General features: G+C 41.8%; 1 protein-coding gene across 3 annotated transcripts in view; it reads right to left on the bottom strand.

The window, feature by feature from the left end:
• The window catches only part of ANKK1 (ankyrin repeat and kinase domain containing 1), a 203,240-nt gene that overhangs the window by 35,032 nt on the left and 148,838 nt on the right, over positions 1–19,370 (bottom strand). For all 3 annotated transcript variants that reach the window (XM_069224376.1, XM_069224374.1, XM_069224375.1), the window contains one exon: positions 2,964–3,119. In XM_069224376.1, coding sequence (XP_069080477.1) covers positions 2,964–3,119 — 156 coding nt within the window. The remainder of the gene's footprint in view (positions 1–2,963; positions 3,120–19,370) is intronic.

Below are 19,370 nucleotides of genomic sequence, written 5' to 3'. Positions count from 1 at the left end.
AGTCACACTCACTCTAACTCATCCATTCTTACTCACACTCTTGTATACACACTCACTCTCACTCATCCACCCTCGCCCATGCTCACCCTCATTCACTCCTACTCATTCACGTTCACTTGCACTGACTTTTAATCTTAGTCACTCATACTCACTGTCTCATTTATTCTCCTTTACTCTCACTCATTCTCACTCACACACTCTTCCATTCTATCACGCTCATTTATTTGCACGCTCACTCATGAGTAGTCACTCTCATTCACTCATTCTCACTCCCTTTGACTCACTTGTGCACATTTACTAACACTCAGTCTTACTCATTCTCACTAATTCCCATTAACTATCTGTCACTCACTCTCGCTCATTTTTCACACACACACATGCCACACATACAGACACACATTATGTGGCATAATCTCCCGCACAAAAAAGCTCTATCACTCAGGTGCACTTACCCAAGACACATTTAAAATGTTTGCTTTTTACTTAGCTTAGCAGCGAGTGAAGGTCCCATGCCACCTCCTATTGCTCCATTTTTATTGCACTAATAGTGAGTAATAATGGTTTAGTATTCACTATCCTTATAATAAGAAATTTGCAGAAAGCAAGGAGGGTGGAGCCCCAAAGCCCATAGGGGTGACCCTCTCCTGTTCTAGGCACTGATGATTTTGCCATCTCTGAGGCCCAGGGTTTCTAAGGTAGTGCCAGGTGTTGCAAGGAACAGTCTAGGGATTGCAACACCTGGTTTACCAGTTCTTGTAAATCTGGAGATGTGTTAAAATCCATGAGTGTTGTGTGGGAACAGCCACTGTGATGCCCATGTAGTGCCTCTGTATGGCAGAGTTAGGCAATGCAGCGATTTGCGCTGCCTTACCTTACTCCATATCTGTGAGGCCATTCAAAGCCAGCAAAATTTGGAGGTTTGTGCTGCATTTGCATCACAGACACAACGGCAGCACAAGTGTTCATAAATATGCCCATAAGTTTTAATTAATCTTTGGTTTGCATCTAGATAGTTTTCCTGATCTGGCTGTTGAATGAGGATAGCACATGTAGATGTCTCTAAAGGTTTTTGACCCTCAGCCTGACAAGAAGATTTCTGTGATGAATGTGGTGCTTTCCGTGTCTCTACTGTATAGTTGGGTGTGCGGTCTCAATATTGAGTTCTTAAATGTCATGGTAAAAAATATTGAAACTTAAATATGCACAACTAAAATATTGTGTGGGTAACTTTGGGAAACCAGGTTCAAATCCCTCCATCAACTATGCCTAAAAATGGGTAACTTCTGGTTGTATTGTAAAGTGCTGTTATGTTCTCAGGCCAAGATCGTTTTAAATAAAACTGCAAAAATGGGTAATTATAGACGTACTATGCTTCACTCCACATAATTGTATATTGATGATATGTGTATCTCCGGCATCATGCATCACAATGTCTGTGTCATGATGCTATTGTGTACCCATGGTGAGGACAAGTGCACCAGTGTGCCACCACACATAAGTGTACCTATTTCATGACCCAGCAACAATGTTTGCTTTTAGCTCCACCATGATGACATGTTTCCGCATCTTTCACCAAGCATACACCACAACACAGCAGCAATTTTTGGGTGGGCGGATTTAATGCTCTGAAATGGCAGAGGCTCATCTTGGAGCAGTAAATTAAGAAAATAGAAGGAGCAAAAAAGCTCAGGTAAGGAAATGAACAGCCCACCACGAAATTGCAACAGCCAGTTCTTCCTGAAAAATAAATATGTATATAAATGTTAGTAATTTAAAAAAGGAAGAATGGAGGAACAGAAGAGTAGGCAGGGTAGATCGCTGCTTCGATAAGCAATGGTCAGCAGGGTTGTAAAAGAGTGGAGACTGGGGAGGGTTAATCAAAAAGTTACTTGGGATGGGGAGTGGTGGGGGATGAGAAAGAAGAGCTGGGGAAAGTCGGGCAACACAAAGATTGCAGAGAAAGTGCTGTGGAGGGGAAATCAACACACAGGGGAGATGGGAGACTGCAAGGAAACACATGTACTCCCCTGGAGTACTGAAAGTAAACAATACAAGTTTTTCTCTGGATGTAAGCATAGGAAGAATGCAAGTCAGCCAATCAAAAGGCTTGTCCATAGGTCAGGCTGCATGGCAGGGAAAAACATGAGCAGGGAATGGAAAGTCATTGAAGAAGAATCAAGCAAATTAGTCTATAAGAAAGCCAACCAATGATTAGCAATGGGCTGATCCAAAGTCAACCGTAAGAATTGATACTGTACACAATAGGTATTTTGACAATAAACAGGTAATGTCTGTCGGCAATACCAAAAACAAAGTGTAAACAAGGCCTTTCCTCGTTGTCATATTTCACCCAAAATCAATCTATTTTCTCAGAATTCCAGCTGCACAAAATCTACTAGTTGAGCCAGTGGTGGCATATTTGCCTTAGAATGAAACAATATTAAACATTACGGGACGAACTGCATTCTGTGGAGTGGATTAGTTTTGTCCTGGACTCAAGTGGACTCCCAAAAGTGGCACCAATGGAGTGTTCCTGAAGTTTGGCTGCAGTAAAGTGATGGGAGGTGATGAGCTGTTCCAAAAATCCTATTGCTCTGGATGAAGGGCAACACCCATGGCAAAAAATAACGGTGAAGGCCTACAATCCTGCAGTGTGCAATCAATGTGAACTTGTCTCACCTATCACTAAAAGCTTCGCCACTTAAACTCCACTGTTACTTTCCATTTATTTTATTGTGTTTCTAAGCACCCTTATGACCAGTGGAAAAATAATCGCACGTTAACATCAATTCCATGAATATTTTACAACTACCTGTTCACCTGGTTTTGGCTAGAAACCGAGTACTCCCTCCTACACTGTATTCATACAAAATATGGGCACTTATGCACCTGGAGTGCAGCTTGTTGGTGTGATACAAAACACTCAGATAAATTATACAAATGATTATAAAACTCGGCCGTACCCTTGAAGGCAGGTCTCTTCCTGGGATCCTGGTTCCAGCATCTCTGAAGCAAGTCAATCATCTGCTCACACTCCACAGGGCGCTCTTCGGGAATGTCACTGAGGGAAGGCCTTCTGCCGGCGGCAACCTTGATGATGATAGTCATCATGCTAGCACCTATGTGTAGATCAAGACAGCAGTTTAGTGTCTCCACAATGTCCAGCATGTAATGGAAGATATCATCTTTCCTCATGAGGTGAGAGAGCAAAGAGAGCCGGATTTTCAATTAAAACTCTTTCGGTTGAAGCCCTCAACAAGGCCTTTGCCAAGTATGAACTACTGGTAAAATAAAAACACAGCAGAAGAAAGAAGCATTTATTCGATTTACAGGACAGCGCAACAGTTGAAATTAACAGCAACAATTTTAACTTAAACATTCTGCAAGCGCGTCAAAGGTGACACATATGCAAACCAAATGTAACATACAGAAGATACATCAGCGGGAGGAAAGATGTAGAAGAAATACATTTTAATGAAATGACGTAAGATTAAAGATGAAAGGCCAATATAAAATAAGTAACAGGACATTAAAGTCCCAGCGATTCAGAAAATAACAGTAAGCATACTGGTGCAGCACCAAGCTTGTCATGTCGTACCTTTTCAAAGCTGTTGGCATTTGCCTAGAGCATAGTTACTTAGGCTGTGATGAGGCTGCTCCAAATATCAATCACTACAATGTCTTAATATGTAGAAAACCAAAAGAATCAACACAAACAGCTGGTCTCTGAGTGGTAGCTGCAGGATTTTCAGGGTGAAAAGGAATATCACCTAAGTGACAATAGTACAATAAACTGCATGTTCTCCCACTCTAAAAATCTGTCTGTGACTTACATTTCCCTCATACCATTACTGTTCATGTTGTATGAGCAGGGAAAGTTTGTACTAGTCTGCGCTGATAGATCTGTTCCACGGGAAATGGAAGATTGCACTTCTGTGAGAGAGAGAAGTTTGCTTTGCTGCTGCCATGCTGTTCTTATCCTGTGAGGAAGTAAAGCTTGCCCTGCTGCTACCCAATTTGTAGCTGTCCTGTGATGGTAAAATAATTGTGCTGATGCTACACTAGCTGTACCTGTCCTCTGTAAAAGGTAAGCCTGCACTGTTTTTGCCAAGGTGCACCTTTTTGTACAAAGAGGGATGTTTCCAGTGTTATTGCCCCATATACTAAAAAACAAATGATAATTTAAGTGCACTTTCCTAACATGCCCCGACTTACTGGACCCTGGCAATACTAGTTGTCCGGCCCTGACACAGAGGCCTTGGTTTCAATCGCAGCTTCCCAGCTTCACCAAATTGTGAGATTCTGGGGAATTATTTGTCTTTCTTCGGCCTCCTTTTCTGCAGTCAGCACATTATATAACTCAGTTCAGGATCTGCACTGTATACGGTTTAACAGACTATGATGTTGTTGTAGTTAAAACAATAAAGGCCTTGTATAGAAGATCTAGGACTACAGATTTGCCTCCTGGCTCACCAATTAAATTGTCATTATGGCAGAAAGGAGGAAGAATGTGATCTGAACTGCACAATGCCTAATCAGGAAGCCTGGTTTCAGTCGCAGCTTCCAAGCTTCATCAAACAGTATGACCATAGGCACTTATTCTTCACTCTGCCTCTTTTTCCATGATAATTGCATTTGAGAGCACCTTGAATTAGTTCAGGATGCACACTGTACAAAACCCTCTTGTATAATGTATTACATTAAAAAAATGCATAATATAAACAATTATCACTTACAAACATAAAATAAATATATACTTTAAATTAAATGTATAAAAACTATAAACATACTATATGAAGAATTGAAATGAGGAAATACACATTAAGATTACTATTAAAAATAATTAATTTAATTATTAAAGAAATTAAAACTTAAAAACACGATGGCCCTCATTATGACAACGGCGGTCTATTAGTAGACCGCCGAAGTCACACTCGCCACTTGACCGCCAGTGTTGGCAGTCTTCAGACTGCCATATTATGACTGCTGGCAGCTCTTCGCCACTATTTGGCAGGGAAGCCAACAGCAGCCATACTGACGGTTGACAGTCTAGTGGAGCTTGCTTCGTCGCCACCACACCACCGCCCGCGACATTATAACATTGTAGACGGCGTGGCGGTGTTGTGTTGGCGGCGGAGCAAGCACCACAGGCCCCGTTTCCTCCCGGACGACCATCAGGTAGGGCAGGGGGTGTTGAGTGTTATGTGCATGTGAATGGAGGGGGGTGAGGGGCATTGTGTGTGTTTGTGTGCATGTGTGGGGAAGTGTCTGTGTGCTTGTGTGAATGCGTGTAAGCGGGTGGGGGGAGTATGTGTGCATGTATGCAGAAATGGGTGTGTGCCATGGCCGTGTGTGAATGTGTGTGTGAATGAGTGAGCGTGGATGTCTGCGTGTATGTATGCAAGTGTGGTGTGTGCATGCCTGAACGGGGGTTAGAACAGGGATCGGGGTGGGGGGTTCAGAACATGGACGGGGGCGGGGGAGTCAGAACAGGGAATGGGAGGGAGGATGTCACTGCTTGGGGGGCTGGAGAGCTGCTGATGGGGTTGGGGGGCTCCTACATGAAGAGGGGGTTGGGGAGTCCTGTTGTGGTGACAGGAATGAGTATTCCTGTTTCCAGTATCCTTACAACCAGGATTTGTGTCAGGGCTGCCGCCACAGAATCCCTGGTGGTAAGGATACTCACAATACAATATATATATAACTTGCAAAACAAAACGAATAAAACAACCAAATAATTAAGAAATAAAACTATATATCTGATACTAAAAAACTTCAAGTCCCTAAGCAAACTATATTAAATTATATTTTCTGTATTCTGTTGCATAATGTTTTTGATGTCACAATATTTTGGCATGATATTTGTGTCTCACAATATTTGTAAACAATATTTTGGTAGAAGAAACCCCCCTGCTTCTGAGGTGGAGAACATACCTTATCAAGCAGGATTGTTTTATAATATTTGATGTGAGATACCTATATTCCTGGGAGGCAATGTTCGAGCCCTGAAAAATGCAGATGGAAAAGAAAAGTAGAGCCAGTTGCTCAGTGCTCCCGTTTTTATTCTTGTTGTATGGAAACACCAGTAAAACATTTGAGCTCACCCACAACATTCTTAACAAAGCAAGGACATAAATGTTGATATATGTGACATAACCAGACCCAATCTACAGAGCCTTCAGAGCCTATAGCTAGGAGACTGTACAACCAGAGAACAAGAGTACTTTTGAATGCATCCCACTGCAAGATATGTAATCCACCTGTTAAACCTGGCATCCTTGGTGTGGTCTCCCCTAACTTTTTGCCTCTGCTTCCCAGGTTGCTGCTATGTGCTGGACTCTGTTTTTGCTGTTTTTGTTACTCTGGTCACTTTATCACTGCTGACCAGTGCTAAATTGCAAGTGCTCCCTACGTGAAATTATATGTGTAATTGGCTTTTCCATGATTTGCATATTTGATTTACTAGTAAGTCCCTAGTAAAGTGCACTAAAAGTGCCCAGGGCCTGTAAATCAAATGCTACTGGAGGGCCTATAGCACTGATTCTGCCCCCCACAGTAGTGGCCCTGTAAACATGGCTTAGACCTGCCACTGCAGTGACTGTATGTGCAGTTTTAAAAACTGCCAATTCGACTTGGCAAGTGTACCCACTTGCCAAGCCCAAACCGTCCCTTTTTATACATGAAAGGCACCCCTAAGGTAGGACCTAGGTAGCCCCATTGGCAGGGTGCAGTTTATGGTAAAGGTAGGACATGTACCCTAACAGTGAATACTGCCAAATTTGGTTTTCACTGCAAGGCCTATCTCTCTCTCATAGGTTAACACCGGGCGGCCTTTAAAAATCATTAAAGGGGGGGTCCTTTTCAGAGCAGACAGAAATGTGGAGTTTGGGGTCTTTGAACTCACAATTTAAAAACACATATTTTAGTGAAGTTGTTTTTTAGATTGTTAGTTTGAAAATGTCACTTTTAGAAAGTAGGCAGTTTCTTCCTTAAACCATTCTGTGACTTTTTCTGTTTGTGGATTCCCTCTCTGGGTCATATTGACAGTTGGTCTATTTGTGAATCTCCTCTAAACAGTGCCACAAAGTAAGCTGGAGTGTAGCCTGCATATTCTGATGAGCCATCTGGGCTAGACTGGAGAAAGGAGTGGCCACTTACACCTGAATGGACTGCCCTCACACAATGCAGTCTCCAACCCCCTGGTGTGTGTCTGGAGCCTGACCTGGGCAAGGCAAGATCCTGTAAACAACAGAGACTTTACTTTGTTGTGTAGCCATTTTAGTTATAGCTTCATCCACATCATTTTAGCAAACTAGGCCTGCCGCTGTGCACTTTAACCTAGACATATTTTATTCAGCGTCATTTTTATTTTTTCTAAAATAGCTACATTTGCAGTCTTGTTTTATTTTCTCTATCTAGCTGTTCTTTGCTTAGACCAGCACTGCGTTCTTAAACAAGACATTTCTTTCACTCTGTGCTTTTCTCAAGGCTGCAGTACGATAGGTTGCTGGCAAAAGTGGTACGTTCATCTCTAATATTCACAGAAGCATACACACTCTTACGTGGGGATCCTTTCTTGGAACATCAGATGTTTTATTATAAAAACACTACTTTGACCCATGTACGTTAGAGGGAGATTCCAGCCAGATGACCACAACTGTATGCTGATTGCTGAGTGCTTCTCTGCAGCTGCTTATGTAGACTACAGGCCTCTTGCTCAGGTATGAGGGGAACCTGAAGGGCAGAATTAGAGCTTAACATGTAGTGCTGTAACATAGCCTAGGTAGGAACTTTTTTTAACAATCCTAGTGACAATATGGTAGCATTATTTTTATGTTTTACTCTCCTTTCACAATTTTTATCTTGTCATGCTTCATCATCCTTGTTACTGCAGTACACACTTTATTATCTAAGATGCAGTTATTTCAATAAAACCTTATTGAACTTTATTCTGCCTCTGATTGTCCTAGTGAAAGTGAGACTAATGTAACTGAGAGAAACGGACAAGATCTGAGTGGCCACGATTTGCCTGAGGAGTCAATTGTGTCATGCGCTCGATTGCCCAATCATCCCTGCTCTTGGGTGGAGGTGAGGCACTGCTAGTTAGCTGGAACAAAACCCGGATTAGGCCGACAGGTGACACCTGTAGTGAGTTCAGACTCAGTCCCCCAAAGTACAAGTGATTCTGCCACCCAAATCCAGTAGTCTCATTAGGATAATAATGACACTTTGAAGTTGGGCAACTTCAAACGCAGAAAGGGGTATGAGTATTGGAAACAAAAACCCAGACTTCAGATCACCTCAAGATTACTTCAAGGATTCAAGAGGGACCTCTGCCAGGAGAAGAGCTGAAGAGCTGAGGAGAAGTGCTGCCCCTGCCTGTGACTGTGCTTTGTTGGGCTATCCCGCAGTTGCTGCTTCTGCCTGTGAAAGGGGACATAGACTGGACTTTGTTGTGCATTCCTGCTTGAGAGGTATCTCCAAGGGCTTAGACTGAGCTTGCCCCCTGATTGTTAAGCCTCAGCGACAGCAAAATCTTCACCAACCAGTCTCTGAGTCTGCATGCTGTGGACTCTAGCTTGTCAGAGGGTGATATTTCAGTCCCTGGGCCCCGGAGACTGATTTTCTGATGAAATCCTGTGAAGCGACGCCGGACGACGCTGTGCAACTTTGTAAGGAAGCTGCTGCACTGATCCCGTGATGCCTCCTGCACCTGAAGCAGTGGACCTCGCAGAAGTGCGACGACCCCACCAACATCGCAGGACCCGTGTCACCAACGCCGCTATCATCCCAAAAACTCGCAAGATCAGAGTGTCGTAGCACCAACGTTTGTGACACCTGACACCGTCACTGCGCCTGTGACCCTGTGACGTGACCCCGTGAGGTCGTCCCACAGTGTCGTGACTTTGCCAGACTTTGACTTTGCCGGAGGGGCTCAGGGACCAATTCCTCGCAACCGACGCTGCCTCACCTCCACTGCTGCGCAGCAAGGACCCAACACCTCTTTGTGACGCCTCCATTCCTTCTCCGTGCAGCACCAGAGTCGACACCGCATCAGATCAAGCGACGCCGCGCTTCCCCAACTCCGTGCACTGGCATGTTTTCCACACTTTTGCCTATGTACTGTACTTGGGGTCCGTGTGACTTCGTAAATGGCGCCAGTGGCATCGCAATGTAGGAAACGTTTCAGTCACAGTGCCGCTTCACATCAAATTGCAGTATTGGTGCTTCTAGGCACTATTTTTGTGTTTTTAATTGCTAAAGACATAATTTTAATTGTGTACTATGGACTTTTATTATATTTGGTCTTGCTTACTTAGGTAAATATTTACTATTTTTCTAAACCTCTGTGGTGTCCATTTTGTAGTGCTTCACTGTATTACTGTGTATTGGTACAAATATTTTACACATTGCTTCTGGGATAAGCCATTCTGCTCATGTGAAGCTACCAAGGTGGTGAGCAGGGTTTAACCAGGTGTGTTTATACTTTGCTCTGACTAGAGTGATGGTCCTTGCTTTCACCGGGGGCAACCTAACTGCCAACCAAAAACCCCAACTCTAACACCACTGATAAAGCATAACACAGTGGGCAGGTAAGCATTTATAATATTACATAAATGTAAATCTATAAAAGGTTTGGCTATTTCTTGCAGGAGTTTTGTACTTTGTGTATATTGTTTAAGGAAATTATACAACCATCCTTAAACACTTCCCACTCGCTTTTTAGTGTGTTGACTACCTGTGTTGCACCTTTTCTGTTGTATAACAGGAACTGTTTGATGTTGCTTCTGCTTTAGCCACCAGCCCCTAACTAATTATTTGTGTTAGTAAATGTTGCACTGCGGCTGTCCATGCTCTAACTTTATTGTTTTGTGAAACTCGGTATGCAACTTTCCACTACACAAGACAAAATGTATCCACATTGCCAATATCTGTTTTAATTCAAGATGTGTGTTTAAAAGTGAACTCTAACAAAGTATGTGTGCAAATTTTCCTTTTGTTTGTGTGAAACAAGCAGTTTTTGAAATGGATATGTGACTTTGTGACATTTTAAAACATAGCTGACCAATAAGCTCCATACTACCTAGAACATCTCCAGCCAATACTGCCATTTTATCCAACAGCACTTTGCATGGTGGGGTTTTGAGCTCATACTTAAACTGTTAAAACAAATGCTACGAGCCCCACAATGCAACCTGCTGTTGTCTGAAAAAAACACAAAAATAGATAATAGTATGCTATGTCAAAGTGCCAAAGCACAGAGTTGTGAAATGCAACGTAAAATCTACTTCATGGTTGTCTGTCTGTTTGTCTTGCAAGCAATCATGGGTTAACCAAGTCAGGGATAAAAGGGCAGAAGCCCTTCAGATGCAAATGTCAGCATCTCCTACTACTGGGCTAACAATACCACTCATGTGCTAAATGGATCTTATTTAACAGTACAATGTAGTTAGATTTATCTGGAGGCACTGCAAAACGAAAAGTAATGGCCTGTCATCCCCTCCTCTGGATCCCATTAACGGGGATTTGTGTAATTTAGGTGGTGTGCTTACACCATCAGTGTGATGCTCCCAGGGTAGAACAAGTGCAGCACAGGCTGGAGGTGCTGGCCTAGTGACTAAGCATATAAGAGCTATCACCTCATGAGTTACCCTTACAACATCCCCGACAAAGGGCATAGGGCCGGATTTAAGAAAAGTGGCGCTACATCCGATGCAGCACCACTTTTCTTGTGCCTGTTAGCGCTCCCCTAACGTCACCATGTGTGCGCCATAATTAACATATGGCGAATCATGGCGGTAGTCAGGGATCTAGTGTCAACATTTTTTTACACTTTGCAGGATTAGCACCAAGAAAGGTTGATGCTAATCCTGGAAAGTACATTGGGGGGCATTAAAAATAATAGTGTGCCTCCTTTTAACACCTGCTCTGTGCAGACATTAAAAATGCTGTTAAAAATGGCGTAAAGAAAACTTTTAGATTTCATTGCGCCATTTTTGTAGGCGCCCTAACAGAGGAAAGCCCCCTTGCATATAATATGCCTGGTGCAGGCATAATGTGGCGCAAGGGGTTACAAAGTTTCTAAATATGGTGCATGGTTTTTGCCACAATATGGCCACATTAGCGTTAAAAAAGATGACGCTAATGTGGCGCTATACGGCACTAGGCCCTTCTTGAATACGGCCCATAGTGTTTTGCCACAGCATTTAGTGCAGAGCTTGTAGCACGTTTTCTAGGAGCTTCTATCCCTGCAATGAAAGAGGGCTACACACAACAAGATTCTGCATTTGGTGGATTACCTGGGAGATTCAGGGCATGTTTACAGAGCACTTTGCACATGAATGTCTGACCTACATGTACAAATGCATAATATACAAGTGCACTGTATTTACAAAAGGGTGTACTTGCACTTGTAAATGCATCCGGGCACAATAGTGTATTATTTCCGGTCTGTAAATCCCATTCAAGGAGTGGGACGAGTACATTTCAGTCTAGAGCTTCTGGCCATTTTGAAACTCTCTTATTCTCCAATGCTACACTTGAAATGGCCAGCGTATCAGGCGTAAATAATGTTCCATCCTTAGTGACGGTGGACAAGGAGAGATTTCACTACAGAGAACTATATTTTCCCTTTGAGAAAAAAAATGTGGTACTGCATTAAGGCGATTAATATTTTACCAGGCATATTTCTAAAACACGTAAAATAGCGCATGTAGAAAGTCCTTTGCGAAACAGGGATTCATATTTTTTTTCAGAGTTGCACCTGGATGCCTTCTAATGTGACAGCTTCCCCAGAGTACTTCTGAAAACCTTTCTGGATTTAAGAAAGCCGTAAATCCGTCACCGTTCGAGCTAGTAAAGCTGCAGGTGCAGGTTTATGTTTTTATTGTGAATTATACCCTTCATGAGTTTTGGGCCTAGTGTAAAGCTGAACTGCTGCATTACATAAGCTGATTAAGATGCCCCAAGAGAACACATTCTTGCTACAGACTGTACGGGAGTCTAGGGACAGAATATGAACCAGCAGCACCAAAAGGACATTCGAATTGTCAGACCTAGGGTATTTGAGGAGTTAATATGGCCCTATCATGAACTACACCATTTACATCTGCTTTGTTTTTCAAGAATAAAGTTATGTTCCTGATGAATAAAGTTATTTTCCTGATGAATAAGTGGGTATTAGTTTCCTGGGAGAGGATCAATTTTATTACAAGGCAAGGAGGCTCTTATTATGCTTTCTTTCCTTGCATTTCATTCAATAGCAGCCAAGAAAAACTACAACTCCCAGTTTTCCCAGCTGGAGAACTACAAAATTTGTCATAAAGGGTAAACAACCAATCATCGTAAGGTATCACTATAAATGACTTGACTGAGAGCAACAAGTCCTCTTTTCTTGCTGGTCGCAGACAAGATAAGTACAAATTTTTACTCGTCTATTTATATAATTGTAAAGTGTTTCAGGTTATAAATATTAGTGGTATGTATTAAGGCTCTTATAGTTATACTAATGTTATTATTGTTTTTTTTCTTTATCACTTACTTTTGTTTTTCCTCTTGAATGCGCAACATTCTAAGACGAGAGCTGTCGTTTGACAGCGTGCACTCCACTAACTGTTGTTCTTTGTTAACGGTAGCTGTGTGAGTGGCATTGGAGCGTTTCTGGCGTGAGGAGAAAAGTGTCTTCTCTTCTTCTGGGTTTTTCACATTTTCCTCGCTTGCTTGGGCTCAATTCAGCTTGGAGCCGGATTGGATTGTTTCTCCATCTGCTCCGGTGTTTGTGTGACAGGCCTCCTTTAGTATTCAGCAGGAACGCCTCCTGTTTTTGTGCTGACTTAGAAATTTAACCCTTTCCACTAAGGTTGCATTTTTTCCCTTTCAGTCTTGTAATTATTTGGTGCCCTCATCCTTGTTTTATTAATCTTTTAGTAATTATTATTTTTTCTCAATGGAAATTTTATCTGAGGAAGAAGAAGCCCAGTTATTCAAAGACAATCTGGATTCTTTTATTAAGGACTCTGTCCAAAAATCTGTGTCAAATTCTATGACAGATTTTTCCAAATCGTTTGAGGCTTCCGTTAAAAAATATTAGCCATAGATACCTCTGATACTGGTGCTAAAAAGGCCAAAAAACTGATGGCAGAGAATTCTAGTTCAAATAATGACTCTCCTTCACGTTTCACCTTTTCTGAACCTGGTAATTCCAGTAATCCTATTTTTTCTATACATATAACTTAGTTGGGAGATGCGGATGATGAAATGGGTGATTATGACAAGGATAAGGATGATTCGGACATAATGATCTGGTCAGGGCCCGTGGAGAAGCGGCATAAAACTTCTCTTTCTGAATTGGGAGAGGCTTCTAAGTCTAGTAATAATGAAACAATTTTGGCTTTTTCAGGTCAACCAATGTTTGATCCTGCGCTTATCTGTCACCCGAACTCCACTGAGCGGTCTCCTTGTGAGCATGTTGCCACTTATGTTTCTAATAAATTAAGGCAACTGTTGGACAAATTGTCACGCAATAGACTAAGATCTGAATGTCGTAGACCGTCGTTGTCTCACAATATCTCGGCTACTCCGATTATTGATCCTAATATGATAATGTTTTTTACTAAGTTTGGCAAAGACCCCAATGAAGGGGTAGATAGAGCATGGACCAATTGCCAGGACAGATTGTTGGATCTTCATAGTCCTCTCACAAGGATTTTAGATTTAGCCGAAGAGGCTAGGATGGAGGGCACCATTGTTTTATACAATTGTGCTCCGAGAGTGATTTGCATTTTAGGTAATGCCAATGTGGCTTTGGCGCAAGACAGACGCAAAAACTTTCTTCTGAAGATCGATCCCAAGTTAAGCAATTTAGCTTCAAAAGAAATGGGTCGGGGATGCTAATGGATTACTATTTGGAGTATCCTTTATCAAGGAACTTAGCAAGTATGTGGCCACTTTTGCATCCATTGACAGACTTCTTTACAAAAAATCTTCAACACTCGTGTTTTTGACAGGGCCGGCAAAGGCAGGAGCCGCTTTGCTGGCCGATTTGGCCACAGAGGTGCGCTCAATGAGACCAGAGGCTCCTTCGGATACCAGCAAGATTTCAAGCCACAATTCTATCTGCAGAGGAATAGATCTTTCAGACACCATGGATACAGAGCCAGAGGGTTCCAAAATTCAGGTAAGAGATCTGTGTTCTGGCCAGTTTGTAGGCGGTCGGATAAGTTTGTTTCTACCAAATTGGCACAATATAACAGCAGATCCGTGTGTTTTGCAAACTGTTTATTGTATAGATCTCTATGCAGCTCCAGTGCAGGAGTTTCTACCAAAGCCGCTCTTGTTTTCCAAAGAACAGGAAGTGCTTCTCATGCAGGAGATCCAATACCTTCTTCACAAACAACCAATATAAGTACGTTCCCCTCATCCTCTAGGTTTTGGTTGTGCCTTGTTTCTAATTCAAAAGAAGAACAAACAATTCTGTCCTGTGATAAATTTAAAGTCATTAAACAACTATGTAGTGTATCACTATTTCAAGATGGAATGTATTCTACATCTCAGGGACTCGTTGTTAGAAAAAGATTGGATGGTCCGCCTAGACCTATAAGATGCATATCTTTCACTTTCCAATCCATCATTCTTTCAGGAAGTTTCTTCAATTTCAATGGAAGGACACGTTTTATCGATTCAAAAGCCTTCCCTTTGGTCTATCTTCAGCTCCTTGGTGCTTTACCAAGGTTCTGAAAGCAGTCATAACTCACATGGGAGCTCAGGATGTCAGACTATTAGCTTATCTAGATGACTTTCTGATTTTACATCAAGACAAACTGACCCTGAACGAACAATTAACAAGTTTTGTATCCCTCCTGCAGAGTCTGGGGTTTATTATCAACAAAGAGAAATCAGACCTCAACCGTTCTCATCAGACAGAATTTCTAGGGTTTATAATAGATTCAGACAATTCGATTCTCCAGCTTCCGGTAAAGAAGATTTCTCATATAAGGAAAGAGATTCTGCATATTTTGAACCAGTCAGGTCTAACACTCAGAATGTTAGGTCACATAATAGGTCTTCTAGCTTCTTCTAGCTAGGCTAATTTTCCCGGTCCTCTTCATTACCGAGCTCTTCGACGTTTAAAAATCCATCATCTTCGCAAGGGTCACGGTTATGGAGACCTTATTACATTAGATCAAGACTCTCACAACGAACTCCTGTGGTGGCTAGATCACCTAGAGAGCAATTTTCTCTACAGCACCAGATCTTGTCTTAGAATCCGATGCAAGTCGGACTGGTTGAGGCGCAAGGTGTGGTCAGTTCTCGACTGGAGGAGTATGGTCAAAAGAGGAGTTATCGTTGCACATAAACTATCTACAGATACTTGCAGGTTCCTTTGCAATCTGAACTTTTGCCAAAGACAAAGTAAGTTGTTCTATACTCCTTCGAATGGACAACCTATCAGTGGTTCGGTATATAAATCATTTGGGAGGCACAAAATCCAAACCGTTGGCTGAATTAGGCAAGAGTCTTTGGGAATTTTGCCTCCAGAATCAGACATCTCTTCAAGCGGAATAACTTCCAGGAAACATTAATACGATAGCAGATTGGTGCTCCAGGTATTTTCTAGACAACGTTGATTGGCGTCTTCATCCTTCAATTTTCAGAAATCTTTTTTCCAGATTCGTCCCTTCTCAGTGGACCTTTTTGCTTCTCGCTTGAACACCCAACTTCCTGTTTTTTACAGTTGGAGACCAGATCCTCAAGCTTTAGCTACTGATGCCTTTCTTCAAGACTGGTACAATCAGACAAATTATGCCTTTCCTCCCTTCATTATGATATCCCAAGTTTTGGCTCAGATCAGACGCCAATCGACAAAGGTGTTACTGATCACCCCATTCTGGCAGGGTCAACCTTGGTTCCCATCAGCTCTGGAGTTATCAATAGATTACCCAGTTCTTCTACCACAATTTCCTTCCCTACTTCAGGGTCCACAGGGTGTTCCTCACAATCTAATCATCAATCAATCACTATGGCTAGTACCATGGATAGTTCCGAGTCTTCCTGGAGATGGGGAACCCCAGGAATTTTGCAGGAAGCTGCAAGCTTCATACTACAACAAGCCTGGGCTCCTGGAACATCCAAGGCCTACAAATCAGCCTGGAGAGTGTGGGCTAATTGGTGTATGGACAGGGGTGCCAATCCCTTTTCAGCTGATGTAATCTTGATAGTAATTTTTTTAGCTTCCTTAGCTTCACCAGGCAGAGCTTATAGAACGGTTAATATGTGTAGATCGGCAATTTCAGCTGAACATATTCGAATCAATGGCAAGCAGGTTGGAGAATACCCATTGATATGGTGTCTATTGAAGGGAGTAGGCTTTTCTAAACCTCCTTTACCAAAGTATAGTTCTATGTGGGATGTAAATGTTATTTTACAATATTTTCTTAATGAACCAGCTAATTCTACTCTGTCGTTAAAATGTATTTCTGTTAAATTAACTGTACTTCTATGTTTAGTGTCATTAAAACATATTTCAGATGTTAAAGCACTACATGTCTCCTCGGAACAGTACACTGCTTCAGGTGTTTTCTTTCAGGTTAGAAGAAGAACAAAAACAAATTTAATGTCAGTATTCTATCCTTATTTCCTGGAACATCCAAAATGATATGTTGGAAGCTGTTTGAAAGAGTATATTTCAAGAACAAAAGATTTGAGAAAGTCAACAGAACCTCAACTCCTTAACTCTTTTAAAACCCTGCATAATCCTGTCTCTTCCACTACTCTAGCCTATTGGGTTAAAGGGATTATGAATTTGGCGGGCATTGATATTTCTGTGTTTGGGGCCCATGCTAGTAGAGGTACGGCATCCAAAGGGATTGAGTTTAGATGACATTCTCAAATCGGCCGATTGGTCAGATGTTGCAACTTTTAGAACTTTTTATTGTAAACCTGTGTCTCATGTTGCCAATTCTTTAGTGTCTATGCTTTGAACTAGCACAATAAGAGCCTCCGTGCCTTGTAAAAAAATGGAGTGAAAGAAAGTCTTGATTTTCTTAAAGACACGGAGGCGGGTATTATGCCTCTGAATTTGTTAACCCTCCCTTTGTTTTGTTAAGGTACAACCGTTACTGCTAACCAGACGCCTTAGGAAGGAACTTCATCCTCGCCTTCGTCATCATGTTGGTTCTGTTTCTTCTGCTCCCAAGTTCATGTATTTGGAGGTGCACAAGGGTGATGTCATTTCACCGGACTTCAGTTTTAAGACTATAAAAGTTACCAGTTATTTGAAAAGGTTTTTTACAGTTCTTTTGGCTTTTTCCACTCTGATGCGTATATTTCCTTTATTCAGAGTTTACTAATTGCTCAAGCAAGACAAGAGGACTTGTTGCTCTCAGTCAAGTCATTTACACTGATACCTTATGTTGATTGGTTGTTTACCCTTTATGACAAATTTTGTAGTTCTCCAGCTGGGAAAGCTGGGAGGTGTAGTTTTTCTTGGCTGCTACTGAATTAAATGCAAGGAAAGAAAGCATAATACTCACCTCCATGTCTTTAATAAAATCAAGACTTTCTTTCACTGAAAAGCTAAGAAAATCCCAATTTTAAACCCTCAGACATGTAAGGGAAATACTGTGTAATGGGGCACGTCTGGTCCCGGACAGACTGACCATTCTACTACTCATTTTCCCAGAGGGTTGCAGGCTAGGGAGTTACTGTCAGAGTAGGATGGGCTCGCACGACCCATCATGCTACAATTACCCTTTGAGCCGCAGCCTCTTGGAGTGTGAAGCTGATTCTAACAACTTTGTTAGGGCTGATTTTGGTTTCCAATCAGGCCCAATAGATGGTGACTGATTTTATAATATGTGAAAGAACATTTAATTAGAAGGATTTTCGAGACAGTAAAAAAATAAACCCTTTCTTCAAATGGGTTGTCTTCAAGGAATCCAACGGGCAGAAAAGAATATCAAGCAGCGCTGAAGGAAGAGACAGGAGCCCAGTTGAATATTGTTTACGTAATTGAGATAATCCAAAAATGGGTTTTAATCAAAAATTGTTTTGCTTAACCCTGACATGTTTTTTCATCGTCTTTTGCACATTATATCCTATAAAATAAAACTCTTTTATTTGTCAAGTGGAAGTTTATCTAAAGTTAATGGTGGCCCTCTGGTGTTTCTTAAAGTGGTTTGACATTTTACTTTACCACTTGTCTGACCAGTGCAGATTCTTCTGACAGGTCTAAAGCTCTTCATATGCCAGCCAGGGTCAGCCTTTGAACTCAGGAAATCATTGCAGCTGTCCGAATCCTTTGTGTGCAGAATCACACAGCTGTTTCCAGGCACATGGGGTGATGGACAAACTATTAAGAGACAGATTTAAGAGCCCCTTGCGTCATCTTAGAATCATTTTTTGGACAATAAGGTTGCTTTTTCCCTGCGCCATGTTTAAAAAGTGGTGCATTGCATGTATTGTGCCACTTTGTAACTCCTTGCGCCACATCATGCCTGCACCAGGCATAATGTATGCAAGGGGGAGACCCGATAAAATGGCGCAGTGAAATGTAAAAGATTTCACTGTGCCATTTTATCTGTCATTTTCAACTCCTGCTCAGAGCAGGCTTTAAAATGACACACCCATTTAAATCAATGGGCTTCCTTGCACGTTGCTACATTAGCGTCAACATTATTGATGCTAGTGTAGCAAAGTCCCACAATAGAGTCAAAAATCTTTATGCTATTGTTCTAACAACCTCCATGATGCTCCGTATCTTAAATACTGTGCATACATCGAGGCATTAGGGGCACAAGGGGGTGCAAGAAAAGTGGCGCTGCATTGAATGCATCACCACTTTTCTTAAATTTGGCCCCAAGTTAAAAATATCACGTAGACAAAATATCTTGTCAAGAATATCAAGGACAAGAATATTGTGATGGTAAGTTTCTATAGGTAAGCACAGTTTTGCTACACCTGACTCAACATATATGTACCTTAAGGGTATATACATCTTCAAGGTATGTAGATGTAGAGTTAAGAATAGTAAACATTTATTTACCTATTTGCACCTACATTCTTGATATTTTGATGCTCTATATTTTTGACACAATATTCTGTTTACACAATATTTTTGTCCTCGATATTCTTTCAGCAATCCGGTACATGGGCTCCAAAAAGCAGTAGCATAGCACCACCATAAGAAATCCACTACGCTAGAGAGTCTTCGTGAAACTGGCAGATCCAGTCCTGCCGTCAGGTCTTTGTTGCGCCAAGGACTCATGATAAGTGACATTTAATACCTACTTGAGGCATATTACTGGGGGGGGGGAGGCAGAAAATCTTTGCCCAGGACATGTAAGGATTAAGCTGTTCAAGCTTGGTACAAA

Source organism: Pleurodeles waltl, chromosome 3_1 (genome assembly GCF_031143425.1).
Source record: "Pleurodeles waltl isolate 20211129_DDA chromosome 3_1, aPleWal1.hap1.20221129, whole genome shotgun sequence".
Lineage (NCBI taxonomy): Eukaryota > Metazoa > Chordata > Amphibia > Caudata > Salamandridae > Pleurodeles > Pleurodeles waltl.
Note: the sequence above shows the minus strand (reverse complement) of the source record. Positions and strands in the feature narration are given on the sequence as shown.